We start from the raw sequence: 24,431 nt of genomic DNA on the forward strand, positions 1-24,431 counted from the left end.
ACAACCAAGGGAGTCAATTTAACCATAGCAGCCAGGCCTATCGAAGGGGAAAACCAAGGGTGCTTCAGGACAGATGCCTTTTTAGATAATAAAAGCACTGATCCCCATTTCTGACCCTTATTAGTCCAAAAGGCAAACCAAGACTAGCAAGATTGATACACATGGCAGAATTCAAAACTATGGAGGGAGGGAGACACCTTACAATGCCTATAGTTCCTGGTTTGCAACAACTCCTTTCTTGAAATTCGCTTTAGCTCTAGAGACAAACCATCCTGAGGCAACATGCCATCTTGGAACAACCTAAAAATGATGGGCAATAGGAGAAAGCAATTCTGCTAGTGAACAACAAGAACAGCAGCTACAAAGCTCTCAGACAACTGCTCACATTTTAGCCTCCAGACACTCAGATGAGGATTCTGAAGAACTTACAGAGCAACAGTGGAGATCTACCAGAGCATGTGGGGGCTGAAATTTAACTCCTCCTAGTAAAAACGTAAAAAGAAGGAACCCTGAGTGGAAGGATTCAGCCCACTTCTCCTCCTATAATACAGCCTTCAAAGGTAATGTGAGATCCTGATTCAGAAGTGGAGGGTAAAGATTGGAATTCAGAGCTGAAATGCTCAGGCCAATTAACCCCGAGATAAGTCTGCCAGTTGCTGAGATCCAGATAGTTTCACGCTCTCTGGGGAATTCTAGTGAACCAACCTGGTTGGGTGGGGGCACATTTGAGGTCACGAAAGAGGTAAAATAGAATCAGGTTAAGATGGCAGACTAACTTAGAAGTGCTAGACATTCCTGGCTACTGGCCCATAAACAGCAGAATCCACCCTGAAGATGCAGTCAGCTCTTTTTGGTTTGGAAGGAAGGAGAGGTATTCTGTTTGGAATCAGCTTAATATCATTAAGCTGCATTTCTCTAAGGGACAGTATTCCAACTTGGCGAGTGTGTTTTGTTATTGATTTCTGCAATACTTTTTTTTTGATAACAAAAAACTATCCTAGTTGATCAGATTTAATGTAAAGGAAGGAAGACTTTTCATTCAAAAGTCTTTGTCCTGATCTGTTTGAAAGGATGGGGAGAAGACAGGCCCACAAGACCAAGATGCAATCCCATACAAGTTGAAATGGAAAGAAGTCCTATAACTCCCATCATGCCCCAGTCAGTTCCTTAAATTCAATGTTGTATTTAAGGAACAAAATGCTATTGTGTCCTGTTTTCATTTTTTACACTACCTTCCAGCAATCCAAACTCCTTGTGAAAGCTGGAGGCTTCTATACAGATCAACAGATGAAAGCTCTCCTCCCCATTCCAGGGCCAACCAATTATTTCATCCGGAAATTCTTTCCAGCAAGTCCTTTTGCAGAAGGCACAGGTAGGGGTATGACGATTACTGTGGAGAAATGAGCAAGTGCCACCTCCAGCCCCCAGCCTTAGATCAGGTCTCATTGTTCAATTTCTTGTGAACATTGTATGGGGAACCTGTGGGCCTAAATATTGTTGAATCCCACCTCCATCAACCAAGCCAGTGGCAAAGTATGGTGGAACTTGGTGTCCATCATCATCTGAATGGAGAGAGGCTGCCCACCTCAAAGACTATTTGCTTGTTCCTCAAATAAACTAGAAAACCAAAGAACTGAATGTGCTAGAGAAAGAAGCCGGCCAGCTGGGGAAGAATCAGCTTCATGACACACCGAACAGGCAAATACTAGGTCTCTCCTGATGGGTTTATAACACAATGATATAAATGATATACCTAAATGAATGAATGTGGTGATAAGCAAAGAAACTTTTGTTTTTGTTTTACACGGGGACACGCTGTCCAAGGGGAAATGTTTCATGCTAACTAATCTAAAAGTCTCATTTGAAAACCAAAACAGCAATTCTATTCTGAGTTCAGCAAAAAGATAAGTTTAAATAAGCCATGTTCTTCTGAAGATTCTTTTGCTATGACAACAACCTTGACTTTGTTTCTACTGTAAATACTTGGTGGTATTTCTACCCTGAAATAAGCAAGCAAAAACAATTCTAGTATCAAACTTACAGTAACTAGACAGTAAGGTGCAGATAATTTGCTAGAAAACCTAGCACTAAAATGTACTAAAAGCTTCCAAAAAAGCTGAATACAGACATGCAGCTGGCATCTAGGCAGATTCAGCATCCCTCAGCAATTATTTCCAATTATCCTAAAATTAACAAAAGTAGTAGTCTGTCACTGAAGCAATGGGCTAAGCAGGGGTGAGCATAGAAGGAAATGGCAGACTCTCTTTGTTCTTTCCCATGATAAGCAATGACCAATTTCATAACCAAATCTACCCATTTCACACCTCACTAATGGAAATAAAGAAACTGGACAGATGCCATGGAAATCTGTTAAACAGATAATCAAGTTTTGTCTTTTTTCTCTTTCACATTCTGAGTAAAGTTATCAGTTTGGCTATCTAATGTAGATATGCCATGACTGATGGATTTAATCACACATCCTCATAACTGAATGACTAAGAGGGAAAAATACCACTACTGCTAGCTTGTCAACAAAGAACTCAAAATAGTTGTTCGGTGTGCTATCTGTTAAAACAAACTGAAAACATACATGCAGTTGATGTGATAAAGACTTAAGAGCAGTTTTCAGAATGTTTGCTAAAAGGAAACATTACAGCTCACAAATGAAGCAGTAACAATCAAAGAGACATTAAGCCACTCACCTGGTCTTCCTCCTCATCTTCCTCATCTTCTGCCAGACGCTGCCTGCCCACCTCATACAGCCTGCACACAGTATCCATGTTCATGGCATCCATGCTTCCTTGATTCTAAACCAGGAACCACACACCCAACACAGTGAGTGAGCTTACTGCCAAACATGTTACGCAGCAGTACCGATCATTTCCACCCCACTGTTATTACAAACAAAATTTACCTCAATAACAGCTAAGTAACAGTCCTTCGTATCTGTACAAAGGTCAAAAATGTTTCTTTTTACATCAATGGTAGCTGAAAAAACACACAACAAAATCAAAGTAAGTCTGCATGCTTTAATTCAGAGGCAACCTCGAGGCTTCTAAATTTATTTCTAGCTTTCCTCCTTTCTTTCTTTTTCTTTTTTCATCTAGAATCTTGAGGTTCGTCTACTGGGACCAGGGCAGTGGTGCCTTCAGGCTCTTTGGAGCAGCCCTTTCTTTTTTCTGCTGTTTACAAACAAACCCTTTTTGGCAATGCTCAACCCAAATTGAGATCTGAAAGTAAGATCTGTGGGTATATCCCTAGAAAATGAGGGGATATACCCTAATTTTCAGCAGAAGGAAACAACTTTCTTTTGCCCAACATAATTGCAAATAAATGCAACCACAATATTTACCAATTGGTTTGTAGTCTGTTGCATTGAAAGTCCTAAAAGATGACCCAAAGGGGCTTCTCATCCTCTCCTCCAACAGATCATCTTCATCATCAGCTTGTAACATAGCTGATTGAGGGAGAAAAGGGTTATAAGGAAAGAGCTGCTTATCATCTAAAACAGTTTTTAGGGAATATAGTTAAAGACCACTTGTAACACTGAAATTTAAAAATGTTTAAATGTTGCAGAATACTTTTTGGACACACATTTAGAGTAAAATAAACAGGGAACCATATTCAGAAAACAAAAAGAGTTTTACAATCATGAACATTTTTTTGAAGAATTTGAGTTACCTGTTGGATTAGGTGTGAAGTATAAATGCATTATGCACTCAGAATGATACTGAATAGAACAGGGAGGATGGATTGTCAGAAAAGGTTGGTAGGGGTGGGGAAGAAAAATGAGAGAACGAATAAGGTTAAAACAGTATTTTAGAAGAAGGAAAATGACATTAGGATGATAACAGGAGGCACAAGGATACAGAAAATGGAGCAACCAAACAGAATGTGGGGGCATATCCCACAGGAGCCAGCCAGCTAGCTATCCTTCCCCTGCTTCTGCACTGTGGCAGAGGATGACCAACCAACCATCTGCCGAGATCCAGTCCATTTTTTTGAACTCTGTGCCAGGATTTTGCATATCCTTCTGGTATCCAGCCTGCAACTGACCCAACAGCCTTTTATTCTTAGCATTATAAGATGTCCCCTTGAAAGTATTGGAAATATATGTTTTTGCTGCTTTGTTCTATGTTATAAGCACAGGAGAAAGAAAAGCTATGGCAAAACTGCCATCACCACGCAACTAAATGAAGAAACTGACATCTTGTTAAGAGCCAGCTTACCTCCATACATGACTGTCCCTGTGTGGTTGAAGACTACACGGCACTGATCCAAGGCTGGTACAGTATGTAGCAAGTGGAAAGTCCGCAGGTCCCACTGCAGAATGCATTAAGGAAGACTCCACACAAACATCTACTACTACATTGATTACAACAGCAAGCAGCTCATTAGTGATATCAAATACTACCAAATACTATCAAATAGTATTTGGTAGATGTTGGGGGAAAAAAAAAAGCCGAGACAAAGCTTTCAACACTGATTCAGCAATTACAGCCAAGATCAAGGGGGACTCCCCAAGGTCCAGAAAATGTCTCTAACCCAGAGTGGGAAGAGCAACCTGGTTGCTGACTTTAATCAGGGGATTGAAGGCTGCCCCCCACATCCTGCTTCCCGGGAGTAACACTGAGTCAAGGAGGAAGGCAAACTGGCAGTCAGCCAGAGGAGGAGCACTTGCAGAGAGCTTTCTACTTTCTCCTGGAGAGAACACTCAGTCCCTGCTAACTGCTGCACCCTGAGCCTGAGACTGCAAAAGGAAGGGAAAAGGGTGCTCTGGCCCCATCCGTAGGCCAAAGGAACAAGAGCCAGCAATTGCTACTCAAGCAGGAACACCAATAAGGGAAGATCAGCCTGGCCCAAAGTGAACTAAATGCCCACTTTTAGAGCACCACATTGTTCTGCCCTTGAAAAACTGATCTCCCTCCTCTTTCTTTCTCTCCAAGACAAATGCTTAGGCCAGATACAAGATTTTGAGGTATGCAGGCTTTTCCCAGTTAGGAATGCCCTGCATACATTGAGACAGAGCTGTCTGTGGCCCCATCACTTCTCAAAAAAGAACTCCATTGGCTTGCCCATCCTGTCTCCTTCACATCATAAACTAATGACTCATCACCCCAAGAACTCTAAGATGTTCAAAGTAAGTAACAGTTAAGACAAAAAGGATACAATTTCTGTGTTAACTATGACTTCCAGCCCATTTGGATGAAAAACGCCACTGATCGTCATATTGAATTTATCAAACTTATGTATAGCCTGTGCCGAGCGGACATCCCAAAGGACACCATCATTTAAGACAAGATCATCGGTGGGGTTGAAGGTGGCACAATTCTTCTTGTAGTTGTTTGCAAGATCTGGGTTAAATAGAGTCAATAGCTTGTTGCCAGTCTGAATATCATAGATCTTTTAGATTTAAAAAGAAAAAGAAAAGAAATTAGTCAAAATCTGAAGGATACGCACAGTCATTTCCTAATCATTTGCTGTGGATAGCCATCTTCCCTTGTTTCTTCAAATAGGTTTTACTAGTTTATGTTCAACCTTCCTGGGAACTCTCAGTCTATCCATTCTATATTATGACAGAGCCCAGAAATCTTTACACACATTACTATGGCAGAGAAACACCAAATATTCATTATGAACTGCACCATTAGTTACCCATTCAATAATTTTCCCATAAGGTTAAGAGATAGCTAAATTTAATTTTTGTTATAAACAAATAGGTAGACCATTTACCTTGTTACCTGCTTCCCTTTTATAAACACTATAATTTGGATGTTGTTTTAAATAGTTCTAACATGGGGTTCCTCTTCCTAAATGCTTACAATTCAAGAAAAGCAAATATCAAGAATCTCACAAGTTCAAAATACTCCCTTCCTTTTCTAACAGTTCAATTAAACCACTTTCATTGTAGCTCTCCTAATCCCTCCTCTAAACTTACACAATCTTCAAGAAGAGCTTCAGCATAACAATGTGCATTATCCAATGTCCATTATCCACAGCTATCCACTGCTAAATGAACAGCTATAGTAAGTTTGATAACACTTAGGTTGCAAAACTTGTTGGATAAAGGCCATGCTGCTTCTAGCGGATCAGTAGAAAAACATTTACTAAGACATAAGTTTTCATGGACAAGAGTCCTCTTCATTATATAAACTGAAATCCATGAAAGTGTATGTCATAATATATGCATTAGTCATTATGATGCTACAAGACTCACAGTTCATATTGTTTCTATGCTGCATATAGCATTTAGCATGCAGCTTAGCCTGAACAGGAATAGACCTGTACAGTCTGCTTCTATGAAGGAATGTTTCTTGTGAACCTTTTGAACTTTAAACAAGTGGCCAAGAAGAATGCTTTCGTATGTGATGTTTGTGAAAACTGAACACTCTTGACATGCAATTTAGGCTCGCCAAACTGGGCAAGTAGTCAGGCTTCAAGAGGAGTGGAACATGAGGAACACATGGACTGTTCCTTGTTTCTCATTAAGTCTTTCCTTTAATTGCCAGAGAACATCCCACAGTTTCACAGACTGGCCAAGGGGCTGTGCTGAAAAATATGCTGGGATGTCTCCATTCATGGCCTGTTACAGAAAATGGCTCCAACTTGGATTGGGGATAGTGGGTTATTTTAATACAGAAGCTACCTCAAAAGGGTTTTGTGCAGTGAAGAATGCTGCACAAAATAAAAAATAAAAAGTATGCTAAAAGACACGGATGAAAGTAGTTCTTTATAAAGATACTTAACTAGGAAGTAGGCCAGCTATTTGCATACGCTGAGCATTTGGCTTTGTTTCTTTTATGCTTTTCTCAGATACATTTTGTTTATGGATTCTCTGCAATACTAATATTTCTTTGCTAAAGTGAAGAATAAATGCTTTTAGCCTGATGCCTCACAAATTAGTAGAGGAGTGGAGATTAGTTTTCTCTCAAAGGCTAACAGAAGGAACAGCAAAGCAACACAGAAAAATAATTTGTTTAAATGCAAATACATAGGGAAATCAACAAAAAGGCAAGGGACATTACAACTTTCAGATTATTTCTCATTCTTCATTATTTTATACTAGTGAAACAAAAAAAAAACCTCTCCTAAAATTACTGGGTGGGATCCAGAGCATTTTTTCAGTGAACGGAAAGCGTTCTTTGATTTGTTGAAGGGCCTAGCTCAAGCAGAAGCCCCCAATGGAGAAAAGAAGTATGTAGTTTTAATTTATACTCCTTTTTCCTGCAGCCCACACCCCTGCCAAGCCGCCTTTCCATGCACTCCTGGAAGCTCACCCCAACTCTCCAGAGCAGCTTTTTAATGGGCACAAGGGAATGCAGGGAGAAAGGGATTCCTTCTCCTCCTATCTTTTCTTCAGTGGGAAGGTTCCAAGAGTGGAATTCCTCTCACAGGAATTCCAGATCCAAGCCATACATTAATTTACACTTATCCTGAAATAAATTTGACCACAAACAAAGTCCTATAGATTTTATCTTTAAAATATCTAATGGTCTCTTCTGCAATAAATAGTAACGAGTTTAACGATCTGTATCAAAAAGAATAGGATTTTTAAATAAAGGACTTCTCAGGTGAATATATTTTCAAAACTTTTCAAAACTTTTCCCTCATGAGGAATCAAGACACTAAAGAAGCTCAAAGGAAGAGTAATGTGTTTTACCATCTGACATTAATGAACCAGTTGTTAAAAGGCCATATGATAAAGTTGCTCCATCATGTGATCCTTTAAAATAGCGTCAACCCTGTGTCTCACTATTACATTTAAGCTCATTTCTATATGACTTCCAAGCACTGCCAAGAGGCCAGTCAGTTCTTCTCAACACATTTGTCAATTACACACCATTTCTCTTTCTGTTGTCTAACACTGTCCTGTTATTGGTAACAGTTCAACATTTCCATCCACTGAACTCCTGCAGTGCTAGCCCCATCCTGTTTTAACTGCTTTTCCCAGACTGGGAAATGTTCCTACTGGCTGGGGATGATGAGAGTTGTAGTCCAACACATCTGGATAGGGGGAAGCTGCTCTCCACAATGTTGTGATTTATAATAAAGCCATAGTACCAGTTTGTGTGTTCCCATAAGTCACGGTACCAGTTTGTGTGTTCAGCATACCCACATCAAGAATCCTGCACTGGCTTCCACAATTCCACAAGCAAAACTTACATGAGCAATGTCCCCCTTCGTGCCAATGACTCTGTCCTGCGAATGCTTGCTGAACTCCACATAATGGTCATCTGTGAAGGAATGCCTGCGTGAGAGAATCAACCCTCAATAAGCAGCAAAACATTAATCAAACACTTCTCAATAATAATTTCTGTGCACCTTTATGTAGCATCATTTAATGTGTTGCATCGGATCAAGCAGTACAAAATACTAATTCCTAAGCTAACAGTAAGAGGTAGCCACTGCCCTGCTACTATAAATACTCTGCAATCTCCACCTCTCAGGTGATCTTCACTTAGCAGCTCATTATGCACTTGAATATATTAGTATAATGAATTTAATGTTTCTATAATCTTATGGACTTGAATGGATTAAAGATGGATCCTTTAATGACTGATTCATTTATAGTGGGAAAAAACAGCATAGATACGTACTTGGTTTCAAAGACAGACTTCATTCCCCACAATGCAGAGAGGGGCTGGCTCCATGAAGCAGATGTCAGCAACAGAGAACCGTCCTATGGTTTAGCGGGAGAGAACAGAAAGAAGAAAAAAAGTGCTGTTATACATACGGATACAATTCTTTGTATATTGACGATAATAGAACTCACTGACCAGGTTTCAGCATGATGGTTAAACCACATGGATTATGGTTAAACCCATGCATTGCTCATACTAGGGTTAAACAAAAACCCTCTCATAATCCTAAAACAGACCATGGATTTGTGAGGGTTGCTTACTTACCAAGTTAGCAAAATGTGACAACCCCCAAGCATGGACTGCACATTCAAAATTGTGTTTATTGGCTGCATATACTCCACACATGCTGCAGCCACACCAGGGGTTAAACAACCCACATTTGTGCAGCCCACATTAGGAAGTCCATGTGACCAATAAAATATGCTAAAAGAAAGGTGGCAAGCCAGTGATGGCCACTCCAAAGTGCTGCTTGGTCATTAGTCGAGCAACTGCCACTGGCTTTGGTAAAGGTGAAATCATGATGAGCAGCATGACTTTTTGCCACTTCTGCTTAGCAGCTTGTTAACAGATCCCTGCAAGCCATGAGGAAATGGTTTGGATATTCAACAACCCATCATGGATCAAACAGCCCTTGGAACAAGTCATGGGTTGTCATGGTGGCCTGATCACGAAAAATAAGTCATTTTGCAGGATGTGCTCTGGATTCGGATTATACAGCAAGCCATCCACAGCTACCTGTTGTGTTACAGAATTGGGTCATTCTGTAATTTTGCTCTGGGAAGACAGAAAACTATCAGCACAACTAAATGTTTCCCAGCACAAGTAACAATTGTGATAGCTAACAATACTGCCAGTCTAAGGGCATTATGATCATTGTCATCACAAAAGTAAATCCAGCTACCATGTGACTGGTTGACTGGATCAAGGGGCTATCAGTTGTCCTGCGCAAAGCTTCACTAGCATGCACACTGGTCTGAGAATGGAGCTTTTCGCATGATCAACTTAGAATCTGTGGGTTGGCCGACAGTTGAAGTTCTAAGATGCTTGACATCTGATGATGGAGCATGTTAACAGAACAGACCCCAAGTCTTGTAAACAAGCATCGATCCTCACACAGTGATCCCTCAAACATACTATACCAGCTTTCCCTAATCTGGTATTGTCCAGAAATATTTGACTACAATTCCCATCAACCCAAACCAGCATAGATATGCTGGTTGAGGATTAAGAGAGCTGGGGAGGGCTACACAATACTTTCATGTTACTCACAGATACCTATACTGGAAGTTTGGAGACTTATGACTGATTAGAATGCAATCACTAAAAATGACCCTTATACCAATACATTCATACCACAACGTTCAACCTAAGACTGGTCTGTACAACTACTCCATTTGATCGAATGGTTAAATATGTCTAGGTGAAAAAGTGACATTATAATATGTCTGGTTTATATGCAAGACTGGATACAAAAGAGATCAGGTTGCTTTGTTCTAGTACTGAGTTTGCCATTATTCCTGGGTAAACGCTGCTTCCTGCCTCCTCCAGATCTTGACTAAGTTCCTGATCATGCACAAAGATCAGAAGCCACTTAACACTCTTGCTGCTTTCCTTACCCTGGATGGCTCAAGGTGGGTGATGGCAGAGTTGTGGCACTTATAGCTGGCCTCTTCCTGCCCACTAAAGACATTGTAGAGTTTCAGGTGCCCTGTGCATGTGCCGAGCATCAGAAATCGTTCCCGTGCAGAGAATGCACAACACGTAAAACCACTTTCATCCTCATTGGCTTCCCGGAACACAGAAATTGGACGGAACCTGGAAATGAAAGGGTGATGCAGTAAGAACAGAAGCTTTAAAGCAATGGAAAAGAAAGTAACATTAGCAGTGATTAAACATCGCTGATGGCCAAAAACTGTGTTTGACAGCTTGCTAGGATGGAAGTCATGGCCTCTGCTTTCCTCTTAAGAGAAAACAACTTTCCCTTGAGGAGGAAGGAGCAGCAGGTAATTGTCAAATGAAAAAAGTAAGGCAGCATTTGGGTCTTCCCAGTAATCATTGTGACTTCGTGAATGTTGTGCAAGCTGCAGCCTGGAAGCAGAGTCCCATTTTAGATGGTTTGGTCAGAATAACCATAGGAATTCAGAAAAACATCTTTCTTACCTGCTGAATATAAGGTGTCTATCAAAACATCCACCATCCACCCCGCCATACTTTGGAAAGGCTGCCCTGCGGGTCAGCCGCGAGGTAAAGTTAGTTGGCGCTTGGCGCCTCTGTTTTGGCTCAGGACACTGGTGGGGTGTAAAAAGAGAGAAGGGGGGACATGTGGCCACAGGGTTCTTGCAGCGCGCATGCTGCTCCCTAAGGTACTCTGTGATTATGCTGTCCAGCGTGGGAGGGGAAGGGAGGTGCCTGTCCAGCTGTTTTTTGATCGCTGGGCTCTGGCTGTAGGCGCCATGGTCTGACTTTTGCCGAAGCACTCTGATTTTCCTGCCGTTGCAGGGAGATGGCCTCTCTCGGACGAAGCTGATCCTGCCAATCACAGGAGAGTTGGTGGCGTGAGATGGGCCCGGGAGTGCCAGCAAGCCCTGGCAAGCAGTTGGTCTTGGCTGGGCATGGACAGAGGGAGGGCCAGAACCTACAGAGGGATGAGTAGCCAATCGGGCTGAAATGCCATTTGCTATACGAGGGGTACGAGGCAGAGACACAGGCGAGGCAGCGGCCGGAACAGGGGTGAAGGCAGAGGAGTGAGAAGCTGCTGTCATGGGTAAATCTGCCTCCTTCGTAAGGATGGTCGCAGTTTCTCCTAGCCCTTTAGAGATGAGATGGTTCCTGATCAAGAGCAGCAGCTCCTTCTCAGGGAACGAAATCCTTGACTGAGCTACCACATCTGCCTTCTGCAGTCGAGCCAGGGAGACATCCGTCCCGATCAGCAAGGGCTTTCCCGAGACACGCTCTATCAGCTCAGCCGCATACTTGCAGAACTTCACATGCTCGCTGCGCTTATCCTGGAGCACAGGCTCCTTCATCAGCTGCTGAATCTGGCAGCTGCTGAAGAGGGGCAATTTGCTGATGATCTGCCGGACTGTACTGCTTCGCGACAACCCAACCAAGGCTTTGCATGCCAGTGCTCGGATCTGGTCTGCATCCGTAATGGGCATTTTGACGGACAGCAAAGATAACAACACTTTGATGCCATTGTTGGACTGCACCACATTCCACATCTTTGCCAAAGTATGCTCGCTGCTCCTGGGAGCCTGGGGGAGCGTCCGTCGAGGGGTGCCAGAGATGAATTTGCCAATGCTGGAGATGCGATTGTCTGGGCCACACACACAGTTTATGATTATCTGAAGGGCTGATTTCTGGATCTCTGCATCATGAATAAAATATTCTCCCTCAGCAAGTCCCAGGATGATACTGATACCTAAAAGGAAGTATTTTCACTGAGTCATTAGTCTAGCAAAGCATGACACAGATTAGTGTGAGAGACAGGTAGGGTCAGTTTCCACACTGCAGGAGTAGAATATTTATTGCTGGCCTGTAGTTCCACCCCACACTGGGCTGATACAGAATGATAAACACAATATACAACACACCAACAATGTGATTATTTTTCCTTCCAGCACTGTACATGCACACACCAACTAGAGGGTTGAAAGCCTCCACATATGATCTCCCTCATTTTAATGTTACCAAGGTGGTGTGCAGTGAAGGCATGGGAAAGCAGCAACTGCTGTATTACAATAATGGAAGTACTGGCCCACAGAGCAACCAAAAAGAATACTGTCAGACCGTTATGCATGAACACAGATCATGAGCAAGACAGGTTTTGATAAAAACAATATGCCACAGATTACCCAACAATAACTTGGTCAGTCATTGCCCTGCATCTCAGTCATGCAGAATTTATGAAGCCTAACACCTACTCTAGATTTCGGCTGGTAGAGAAGTGATTCATAAAGGAAGGCTGCAAGCAAATGGGAAGGCCAGGATCTACATACCCACAATGGAAATAGATGTTCCTCCCTCATCCACTGTATCCACTGCCTCTGCTAGCTGTAGTTGGATTTTTGGAACCACAGTAAGGATGGCCAGAACATCCAGGGCATAACGCACTGTGTCATTTCTAGTAAACAAAAGCAAACAGAAACACTTTAATTCAAACATTAGTTTCACAAACCACACCAGCAGTCTTCTCAGGCAAGGAGAGTGCTGTGTCTGTGTGTGTGCGCACTTGCACAAACATGCATATGTGACCACCTGGCATAATGGTCAGCACCAGGAAAGCAGCAATTTATAAGGTTATGTGCAACTCTATCATTCTCTCACCTAGCATAGTAGGTCTTCCAGTTGCATGCTATTGAAATGAGCTGGAGCATCAGCTGCACGCAAGATAGCTTGAGAAAGACCTCTGCTGGATCCCAATACAGCTGCCCTGGCCCATATTCTATTAGGAACTCCATCATCTCTACAATCTGTTCATGTGTATAGGAACAAGCCTGCAAAGAAAATGATGTATTTTCATTCTTAGTTTTTCATTCTTAACTAGATTTTTCATTGTGTGTTGTTTTATTAAATCTATGCTGTCCTTTTACAAAGGAACTGAAACCAGTGCACAAAAGCTCAACATAGATACTAAAGTCACAAATAAGCAATAGCACATTAAAACACCACCAATAACCTAAAGGTAATCAGTTTGTGGCCCTCCAGATGTTTTGGCCTACAACTTCCATCACCCTCAGTATATGATTTAAAATATTTCTGGGCTGCTTTTCAGGGCAGGAGCCCTCCCAAGACAGCCCTTAACCATAATATTCATTATAATAAAAACGGTTTCAGTAATAGAACAATAAACATCCATAAAAACAATGAACACCAGCACAAAAGTTTTGCCTAAACAGTACAGAAAGTCTACAATATAACTGCAGCTGCAATTCAGAAGAGTCTGGCAAAATGTTATCAGGAAAAGACCGAGTAAGAGCAAGTCTTTAGGGCCACCTTAAAAATTGACCTCCTGACAGCAACACTTGCCAGAGCTGTGGGGTCTTTGTGGAAAAGACTTCCTCACTTGGTTATACTGGCAATGGCTGATGGGACTTCTAGGTCATAATGTCCAAAGGACCATAAGCTCCCCATCCTTGACCTTAACTATAATCATGAAATTCATACCAAAATGCCTCAAGGAGTTAACCCAGTAGCAGGTTAGTGCAATATTAAGGCTTATGAACAGCAAGCAGAATTGCAGAAAACCCCATTCAGTAGACTCTATCGTCTTTTTATCTCAAAGCTCTCATAGGAGACAGCAGTGCTGAAGATACATTTGGCCTACATGTGGAACTTTAGGACTGATAACCATCTGTTTAAATATTTGTAATTATAGCCATCCTAGCTTTCTGACATAGATAGAGAGATAGCACAAAGTGGCTAACAATAAAACTCCATAAAACTTTAATTCAAACATAGCACAAAAGGGCTAACATTAATACTATAAAATCAAATATAGAAAAGCATAAAAATAATAGATTAAAAGTCAAAGTTAAGCTTAAAAACAAACATAAATGCCACTTAAAATTAACCTAAATACCAATGGCTAAGCCAGTGAACAAATTGCTGGAAGGGAAGGGGGGCACACAAAACTATCTCATGAAAGAGATTTCACAACTGGAACTGAGCCAAGGAGCAAACTGAAAGGAAGTAAAGAGGAGTAGACATTGGCCAATAGTATCTTCCCAGCTCCAGCTCCAGAAGGAGCAACTTGAGGAAGGACTTAATGGAAATCAGTCTGTGATATCCACAAGACACAAACAAAAGTAGCCATGTCCTTGGGGTGTAGCTGATGTTTCAGATGTGACTGATAAAAAGCACTTGTATTTACTTTACTAAGGAATTATCTCAAGAGTGGCCGACAAATAAGTTTGTCTCCTCAATAAAAGGCACTGCTTACCTTATATGGAGGCTGTGGATGGACCAGAATTCCACCTTCTGTACGTTGGAGAGACTGTTTCACCTGTTCTACTTTGATGGCAAGATGCGCTTCAAAATATCTGCGCATAGCCATGCAAGTGTGTTTCCCAGTCTGCCGGCTAGCAAATATTTCATCATCACTCAGCAGAGCACCTTGAGTTTGCAGGTTTAAGATATCAAGAGTGCTAATCTAGAAAGAGAAAGAAACATCTCTGCTGTCATTTCATTCCTAACTTATTTCTAATGCTCATTTCTTTATCATTTCAAAAAGGCAGCTTTTTCAGTCAAACCTGTGCACTAAGAAGCTGGATTAATGGTATTGTCTATTCTTTCAAATATATAAAGCAACTTGACAAAGCAATTCTAAAAAAACCCCTATGATTTATTAATTTGAATTTAAAGTGAATCTAGATCCACTTAAAAAGTTATTATACAAAGTACCCAGAAAGGCAGAAACTGGAGAATTGGAAGAGTAGGGCAGTAGCATTATGTCACTGGTGATTTTGTCCTCTCTATTAACTCTTAGTGCAGCAATAAAACTATCTAGTTTCAATGCTATGGAGAGGGAAGAGACACCTTAGTAAACTGCTAATCTTGCTACCAAAGAGCCAGTGTGGTGTAGCGATTAAGAGCATGGGACTGGGAGTCAGACAATCTGGGTTCTAGTCCCTGCTCAGCCATGGAGCCAACTGGGTGACTTTGGGCCAGTCACAGACTCTCAGCCCAACCTACCTCACAGGCTTGTTGTGGGGATAAGATGGAGGAGGAGAGTGATGTAGCTGCCTTGAGCCCTTTGAGGAAAAAGGCAGGATATAAATTGATAAATAAATGAATAAATCAATAGATAGATAAATAAATAAATGAGATCTAATCCTTTTCTCTATTACTACTCTTTTAAAATATGCTAACATCAAACATTAACACTGCTTTCACCACCAGAATCAATTTGCTCCCTGCAATTCTTTGAAATGTAATGTCTATAAAATTATTATTATTCTAAATGTGACTAGATGGGAGAGTGAGAATAAGAGAAACTATGTATCTCCAAATGCACAGGTGGTAAATAACAAAGTAAAATTTGTAGTGTTCCTGCTGCCTCCTCTCTCTATTCCACTGCAGAAAATCTGCAATAGAACCTAGTAAATCATCAAAAAAGCAAATACTTTGCACAAGGTGAGGTCAGCTGAGATACAGCACTTACCAGTGGGAAAGAACACTCAATGGCACCGCAAAAAAGGGGAAAGACAGTAGTTCTGAGACAATATGGAACACAAGTGCTGTAATACTTACCAAGTTAACTAGACGCCGTAAGCCATCATGCCTATCAAAGAGTTCTAAGACTGCACGGAATGAGAAGCAAATCGAGAAAAACATGGTAGCATGGCAGCAACCTGAGGCATGAGAGCACTCCATCAACCACAAGGTGTAGTTGACAACATCTGATAGCACATGGGGATGCATGCACACCTGCAGAACAAGAAAATGCAATCACAATCTTCATTTCCATTCATCTTGTGACCTCCCCATGTTGATGAGGAAAGTCTGCAGCAGAAACACTACCATGGTCAGCGATCAGGAAGCTCCCCATTGCATGGCATTCCACATCTGCCTGGGTACGTTGCAAGTAGAGGGGGAGGGCTGCAGTACATGTCCCCCATTCCCCTCCACAATTACAACTGTTGGATGCCTGGACAGGGCTACCATTAGGATGCAAGCTGAGAGGCATCACAGAGATCTTTCCAATTGCTCTCATTCCTTCAAAACTCCTGGATATACCTGGCTCAAAAAGAGCTAGCCCAAAATCAATATGGATGGATTGCACTGTATGTATCTTATTACTGTTCTTTTTTAGAAATTGGTTGGTGCAGACAGGGCTCAGACAGATTTCTATGAGCATGCGGCCTGACCACTTATTTCAGTGTTGGGGCAAGCTTCATGCATATAATGGGAAGGAATATGTGAAACTGCCTTTCAACACTTAAAATTGAAGGGAGAAAGCCACACTCAGCATTCCTGTTTTTCACTCTGAATCTGAACTCAGATTACCACTTTGTCTGAATTAAGATGGTTGTTGGCATCTAATGATGGACAGATTATCCAATGATGGACAAATTATCATCCCATTTTGAACATGCTGAGAACTGCATGATGAAAATCCAACAAGTGATACAAAGATGTTAAACCAATTGTTTGGTCATGGGATCCCCAATTTTGGGGGCTTATTTGGAATTTTGTTGTAGACAATAGGTTGCCATGTCAGAGAATTAACCCTTCACAAATTGGTAACCATTGTGGGCATAGCCAGTCACAAAATACCCATTTTCCAAATGGCAAGCTGGTGAGGCTAAAAGAAGAGTAACTTCACCCAGAACACAAGGACAAGGCAGAAGTGGAATCTGAATTCATAAGCACTTTCTGAATTGGTTTCTTTTCCAGCTCCTAGTTCACAAAGGCAGACTGATGGAATCCAGAAACAAGTAATCATATTTTTTGTCATATTACAAGACAGAGGTGGATCCCTAAGCCCAAATCACTAAAAGACACAACAAAATACCTATTTCACAGAAGACAAACTGGTGATGCTCAGAGAAACATATACAAGTAAATTTATTTTTTAAAAAATCAAAAAGGGCAAGAGGTCTTGCAAGCAGTGAGAGATGTGTCCATTGGTACACTGGCACCTACAGGCAACCATATTGGAGACCATAGGATTAAGGTACCATAAAATAATTCCAGTCTCCACATGAAGAAGATGGTTGTAAAGACCAATAACATAAGCATAACTTCCAAGAATGTTCAGTATTTACAACCTTTGTAAGCAGGAGGGGATCTTACCCTTTCCATGGCATCCTGATTGTAGGACAAATAGTATAAACACATGGAGACACCCGTAGCAGCCATAGAAGGACGAGGAATCTCTAGTAGCTTCTGTACTCCTCCATGAGCAACAAATTCTGTTGCAAACTTGTTGTGCAGCAGCAGCGATGCCAAATACTGTGGATGGAAACAAAGTCAGTGTGGAAATCACCAGCTACAACCTCTCAGCACTCCGCAAACACAATTGAAATGCTCTTTTGTGCAATTTGTACAGCATGGAAAAATAATAATCAGCCCACCTTCTTTGCTCTGACCTTTTCCACAGTACCCTAGATATAGAAGAACACCTTCTAATTCTGGCACCTCTGAAATTTATTAACTTTATAAAGGAGCATCTTTGAGGAATACAAAAGCACTAGATATTTACATATACCTAAAACACAAATTTTGTTTGGAATAGTCATATATTTCGAAGTTAAAATTCAAAAAGGTTCTGAGCAAGGGGCAGCCACTCCTATGTTTTGCAGAACTAAGTGCAAGAACTGCAGCCATGTTCTTCAATTTCATCTCAAGGCAAGAAGCATCAGAACTTTGCATAAACCTATTTTATGTCCCATTAACTTTGAGGATGGTGTGGGGAGAGTCAAAAGAAGCAGGACAGAAAAATGAAACATTCTGAGTGTAGCAGCAAGGAAATGTGAGATTCAATTTCACAATTCTTTGGAACTACATCACCTAAATTTGAAATCTTTCCTGGTCCATGAGGAATCTCTGCACACTTATTTTGCCTTAAAGGGGCACTTTTAAGGACTGAAACAGTTAAGTATCTGGAGCACAGAGAAGTTAAGAAATATAATTAAGTAACCACAGTCAATTCCAGGATTAGAAGGAAGCAATATTAAACTTCAGTTCATTTGCTCCAAAAGACTGGCCTTTTGTTACAAAACTGAGGCCTAACATAGTGAAAAACTGATGAATGGCAGGACCAGCAAAACAACCAGAGGGAAAATAATGAACCCGTGTGATGGTGAGAGTGTTGTGACTGGAGACCTATTGACCCTATGAAAAATGGCAAAGAGGATGGATAGATTTGTCAAACCCATAGAACCAAAGCATATATACTCCAGGCTGTTTTACTACTGACGTACTAAATAGTTTATCAGATATACAGGAGCAGGATGATTCCTTTCACTGACTGCCCAATATGAATAACTAACACACTATCATCACTGTTTAAATAAGCAGCTTACTAGGCTGTCATTACCTTCAAGGCTTCAAAAGTGAGCAGTACATCATTGGTCCGCTTCAAATCAATATAAAACATCATCAGATCTCTTGATCCAAGTTGCATGAAGATGGGCAGCAGCTGATGAAAGTAAAAGATTTGTTTATGCACAAAAATGTAATAAAATTCTAGTGTCCATATTCAGTGTTATTCTTTTCCCATGCCCTACTAACAGCAAACAAATAGTGATGATAACCACAGCTACAGCCGTGGCCCTCCACCACTAAGGGATTTTCTTTTACATCTCCAGTGCCCAGAGCTCCTCATACAGGTTGCTCTTCCCATGCTATGATTAGCCATGACGAAAGAACCATCTGTACTGAGATTGCGAGAGAGAGAGTTTATGCGTGTGCGGCAATGCACATACATATGCAACCACACACACGCATGTGCAGCATACACATGTGGTCCCACACACGTGGCACTCAGAAATGAAAAGACAAAACAACTATGAACAGATTACAGTTAATATATTTGATTAGGAAACATTAACAAAATTGCATCCTAGATCTTCTCACTGGCTTGCTGTTTGCATTATGCTCAAGACACATCTTGAATTGCTTATTATGTTCTTGCTAGCACAATTTAAGTTCTTCATAAAACAAACCCACACATCATCCATTTGATCACTTTCTAAATACCCACCTCTTGATACTCTCCTAGTGGAGTCAGATACTGCAGAATTAGTCTTTGTTCTATAGCAGGGGTCAAAGGAAATAAGTTATAGTTCGTGCCAATCACCCAAGGAGACATCTCAGACCAGCTGCTATTGGACAGTTCAACAAACATCTTTTCTGGTTCTGAAGAAAAGCCAAGTTTTTGTTTTGCTTTCCGGAAATTCTCTCTTTCATGTTGCTTCCCTGATTTTTTTATGGCTGAGTTCACCCGACTACTAGTTTTGTGATTTGAGTCAAGATTGAACGAGATGTCCATATCCCCCGCAGCTTCCTCCTGCTCACCATCCACTGCTATCTCCCCATAATCCATGTCCACAGCCTCTTCATCTAGAGGCAACAGAGGGTCTGATGGCACTTTTCGAGGGCTGGGCCGCTTATTTTCATGTTTTGTGTTCATTTCATGGACTTGCAGCTCTCGCAAGCGCTGAAGCACAAAAGCCACCTGTTGCAAAAAGATGTCAACACATTATGGTTGCATAAATCCAGTAAATTCAAGTCACGTTCCCTTCTGGAAACCATTTTATTTTATTCATTCATTCAATTTATGAGTTGCCCTGCAGCTGAAACACTCAGAAAGACATAAGTAATTTTAAAAAACCCCACAATAAAATCAAATTCCAAGTACATGAAACAATTTTTAATGTTTTAAAAAGAGCAAAATTAATTTTAAACTATTTTAAAAGAAGAAATAAATATTCAAGTGGCCAAAGCATACAGCAAGCAGCACTTAAAATTGTTAAATCCTGAGCAAATAAAAAGGGGTTGCTCCAGCTACTTCCCCCACCACCAAAAAAAAGGTCATACCAGGCAGACTTCTCTGATGAGGACATTCCACCATTTGTGGGGCCATCAAAAAAAGAACTGCTGATTGGGCAGCAGCCCCCAAAAGAAGGAACCAAGTTAGGAGTAGGGGGGAATGGATATTATTGTAAACACAGTGGACTGCAGCCCATACCAGCCCATTTTGAATATTCAAGCTACAACCGTAAGTACTAGCCTGATCACTGCAGTCCTCATCCGAAGTCTTCCTCTGTGTTCCTCCAACAAAGTAAGGGGGGAGAGTACAAGGAAGAGGGCTTTTCCAATTAGAGTGTTCCAACTCTGGAATTCAATTCTGCTGGCGGTTCAGTGGGCACCTAACTCTTCTTTCTTTTAGGCCCCAACTTAAGATGTGTTTGTTCCATTGTTATTTTTGACAGGTGAATTGTTGGTTTATTTTTAATGATGATTTAAAGATTTTATACCATGCTGCTGCCTTGTGATTCTATTAATTTATGTTAGATATTGATCTTGTTTTAATTGGTTTATGTCCTTATTGTTTGGATCACCACATATGATTTTTATCTTATTTGTTTGATCATCTTTATTTTGTCTTATTAATTTTAGTAACTTTTATTTATGGACTTTTATTGTTTATTGGTTTGATTGTGAACTGTGGATTTTATTGTGCTATATACTGTACTGCATTTTATACATTATGGATTTTATTGTGTTGTAAGCTCCCCAGAGAGCTTATGTCTGAAGAGGTGGCATAACCAACCAACCAACCATTTGAACTCAATATATGAAAACTCAGGTTATTTGTCATGTCATCCAAACCATGGTACCATGAGTCATGCAAGAGTTAAATAACCCTAAAACAGGCCATGCATCCATGGAAAACAGGTTCAAATGTCACAAGAAGCCACAGTTGTAGTGCAAATATTCAGGATTGCTAAACCTGTTTTATTGGTGTGGTAACTATATCAGTTTATCTGGCTGCTAGTTTGTTTTATTTACTTCACTGAAGTTTTTCCTCTGATCTAATTTTTATTTTGTTTGGGGTTCTTAAATGCTAGTGTTAAACGTCATTTGCTAGTCAGGCAGAATATAAATTTAGCAACACTCCCACTCCAGATTTGTATTTTGAAATTAATAAACCACACTGACCCCATGTACAGCTACAGAAGAGACTGTCTGAGACACTGAGCAAACAGCAAATATGCAAGAACCAATATGCTGGTATAAAACCACGTCCTCCATTTATGTAGTATGAAAACATCACCACACAGTACTGCAATTTCCCTACAATGTTACAAACACTGTCACTTCTGAAATCACATGTGAGAAAGGAGCCCAACACATGTCTTAGGGTCTTGAGCTCTATAAGATTTTCAAGTACTCGTTTTGCAGTGGGATACAGTATATTTGCCACGGGTATTACCAATTGAGAATTCTCATCTCTGTAATTTGCGGCAATATCTTGGTTCTCCATGGCACCACCTAGTAATCCAGTTGCATATGTTCTCAGAGGCTGATCAGCTTCTCGTGCCCATTTAAACAGATTCTCGACTATACCTTCCTAGAGTTGTGAGAGGCGGGAAAGAAGACAGATTACAAGACCTAAATTCTTTTCTCTACAGTCTATACCAATCACAGGTCAAACTACTCCAATATAAAATAATAATCATCATAACAACAATAACACCAACAACAACAACCACGGTGCATGTCAGCATTTTCCAGGAAGGATAATTAATACCGCATAATGTGAATTACTTTCCACAGGGATCTTGAAATGCTAATGTGGACTCCATAAGGAGTCAGCTATGCTTCTATCAGTATACAAGTAGTATAGTTTATATTGTTCTTTGTACCAACAAATTTTCAGATTTACCAGTCAGAGCCCTAGAGTCCATGAATCAATGGAACTGCTAAAAGAGTCAGCCTCTGAAGTAAAGATGTGAATATACAAGGAAAATGGCCTTTGTTGCAATTTTTATGTAGGAGCACCTGCTGTTCAAGAATAAGCCACTCTTTAAGCTGAACTGTAATATACATCTCCATCAAGTGAAATGTGGTGCAGAAAAAGCATCTTAAAAGCTGTAGTGGTGCAGTTTTCCCCTTAAACACCTGGCACTTCTTAGGATCATAGCCACAGATGCTTTCAGAGTGTGCAAAAATATTCCATTGCTGCTTACCAGCTACTTATTACAGTTGGAAGTTATATGCGTATGAAAGTTTGCTGATTGAATGCAGCCAGTGCGTCTTCTGCATAGCCACCACAGTAAGCCAGAAACCCTATCTAAATAGATCACAATGTGAATTAGTTCACTGTTACATCTCGTTCACTGGAACCTGCTTTGATTCTACCTTCATGCAAGCAGGTAAATTAAGTAGTTTTGTATTATGACTGAGCCCACAAGTATGGTTTGGAGCATCTAAACAAATAAGAATTAGGTAATCCTGGCTTGTTTGAGTGTATTTAACTATCCTCCTGGGTTTAAGACATAACACTTAATGCTTCCTGGTTCATTCACCCATTTGTACAAAACGAGGAGAAATGTAAGAGCAAATGGGCTGGGTGTTCCAGTATGCTGTTTCCTTGCTGTTGTCATTTATGAAGGCAAAGATTTCTGGCTCAATGTGGTGTCCAAATGCAGCCATTCTCAAAAAGTCCACAAGGCCATTGTTAAGTCACACTGAGGTCTAGGGACTACTCATAAGTAAATTTGTAAACTTGTATCCTTATAGGAAAAAAATCCATTGAACTGGTAAAACATTTTCCCAACAAATTTTTGAAGAAAGAGCAGCCTGCTTCACAAAAAAGCACCCAAAAACTACTTCTGCTTGCAACTATGCAAGACAACGTATGGTTACTGAGTAGACAGAAAGTGGCTTTTACTAATGCTCAGAGTTCATCTAACTTTTTTCTTTCTAAAGATCTGAAATTACTATTATATAGCAAAAATGTCCTAAAATGTGCATGTCTACCACCAGGAACTAGCAACTTTTGTAACCTTATTTGCAAGGCTGCTATAATGACTACAAGATGCCTTGGAAAGCAAATGTTCAGCTAATCAACCCATGCTTTGTTACATAGCTGTTCTCTATCCTGCTCAGTCTACAGAAAAACAAAGGTGATAACAAAATACAGATGTTCAACTCAGCCCAGCAGCTTTGTTTCATTTAATCCGAAAACTGTTAATGGCAAAATATATGAATATAAGGTCTTGACTATACAGAATATATAGAAAAGGAAGTAGAGAAAGACCACTAAAATGTTCAACATGATGTTTTAGTATGTATCCTCTTATATCTTATACCTTCTCCTGAAAGACAACAGCAGTCTCCAGCCCAGGCATGATGTCCAAAAGGAGTCGACAGGCTGCAGTATTCAATGGCGGTTCTCTGCTTGTCATCACGTAAGCATTCACCAGCTGAGAGGAGACCAGGAATAGAATTAAATAGACCTCTTAATTTTTAAAAAAATGTTATATATGAAGGAGAAATTTGCTTACTATGCAATCTTGGACTGAAAGACATGCTAGAATTTTAATTCCCTATTCTGAATAAATAGGTTATAATAGCAGAGTATTCAGTTACCGGTCTGTTCACAAAATGGCTCCTTCCATTCGAAAGGGCACTCTGAACCTACTTGGGGAAGGGAGAATCAATTTTCACCAATTCCTCATTCTCCAGCAACCTGCAGTGCTATTTTATATATTGCTACAGAGCAGATTTTTGGGGGGAACTTAAGGCTGCAGAGAGTAAGGGACATTGCTGAAAATCACCTCTATACCTCCATCCCACCAGCAGGAGTATCCTATTTGCAGAATTTCAAGAGATCCATGCTCATGTCCTTTACAGATCGGGTGGTGGTGATGGCAACACTTAAAAGTTTTAAAAAGCAGGAATGCTCTGGCATTCAACTTTAGTGTAAGCATTTCAACAAAGATTTTTATTAGGGAAGTGTAAAAACAGAGGATATACAGTGGTACCTTGGCTCACGAACATAATCCATTCCAAGACTCTGGTCACGACCCAAATTGGTCATAAGCCAAGTCAAATTTCCCCATAAGATTCAATGTAAATAAGGTTAATCCATTTTGTAACTTTTTTTTTAAATCACACAAATTTGAACCAAAGTGACAAAGGACAACAAAGATCGCAGCCATCTCCCCCCTCCCCCCCAAGCATGAGCGTGGCCATCTCCCCCCTGGACCTGCTTTTACATGGGGCTACAGTGCAAATATTATATTTTAGGTATAATGGGCTACCTAGTTATGT

At 40.6% G+C, this 24,431-nt stretch overlaps 1 protein-coding gene across 2 annotated transcripts in view; it reads right to left on the minus strand.

The window, feature by feature from the left end:
* The window catches only part of DCAF1 (DDB1 and CUL4 associated factor 1), a 55,951-nt gene that overhangs the window by 13,302 nt on the left and 18,218 nt on the right, over positions 1–24,431 (minus strand). For both annotated transcript variants that reach the window (XM_044451197.1, XM_044451196.1), the window contains exons 5-22: positions 23,468–23,581; positions 21,586–21,723; positions 19,351–19,824; positions 18,685–18,786; positions 17,439–17,597; positions 15,894–16,070; positions 14,584–14,793; positions 12,969–13,138; positions 12,641–12,765; positions 10,803–12,063; positions 10,259–10,457; positions 8,598–8,680; positions 8,164–8,248; positions 5,170–5,403; positions 4,230–4,323; positions 3,353–3,457; positions 2,915–2,988; positions 2,703–2,807 (exon numbers count right to left, since the gene is read on the minus strand). In XM_044451197.1, the coding sequence (XP_044307132.1) occupies positions 2,703–2,807; positions 2,915–2,988; positions 3,353–3,457; positions 4,230–4,323; positions 5,170–5,403; positions 8,164–8,248; positions 8,598–8,680; positions 10,259–10,457; positions 10,803–12,063; positions 12,641–12,765; positions 12,969–13,138; positions 14,584–14,793; positions 15,894–16,070; positions 17,439–17,597; positions 18,685–18,786; positions 19,351–19,824; positions 21,586–21,723; positions 23,468–23,581 (3,909 nt within the window). The remainder of the gene's footprint in view (positions 1–2,702; positions 2,808–2,914; positions 2,989–3,352; positions 3,458–4,229; positions 4,324–5,169; positions 5,404–8,163; positions 8,249–8,597; positions 8,681–10,258; positions 10,458–10,802; positions 12,064–12,640; positions 12,766–12,968; positions 13,139–14,583; positions 14,794–15,893; positions 16,071–17,438; positions 17,598–18,684; positions 18,787–19,350; positions 19,825–21,585; positions 21,724–23,467; positions 23,582–24,431) is intronic.

This window comes from Varanus komodoensis, unplaced genomic scaffold (genome assembly GCF_004798865.1).
Source record: "Varanus komodoensis strain SLA01 unplaced genomic scaffold, ASM479886v1 scaffold6_2, whole genome shotgun sequence".
In the NCBI taxonomy this organism is placed as follows: Eukaryota; Metazoa; Chordata; class Lepidosauria; order Squamata; family Varanidae; genus Varanus; species Varanus komodoensis.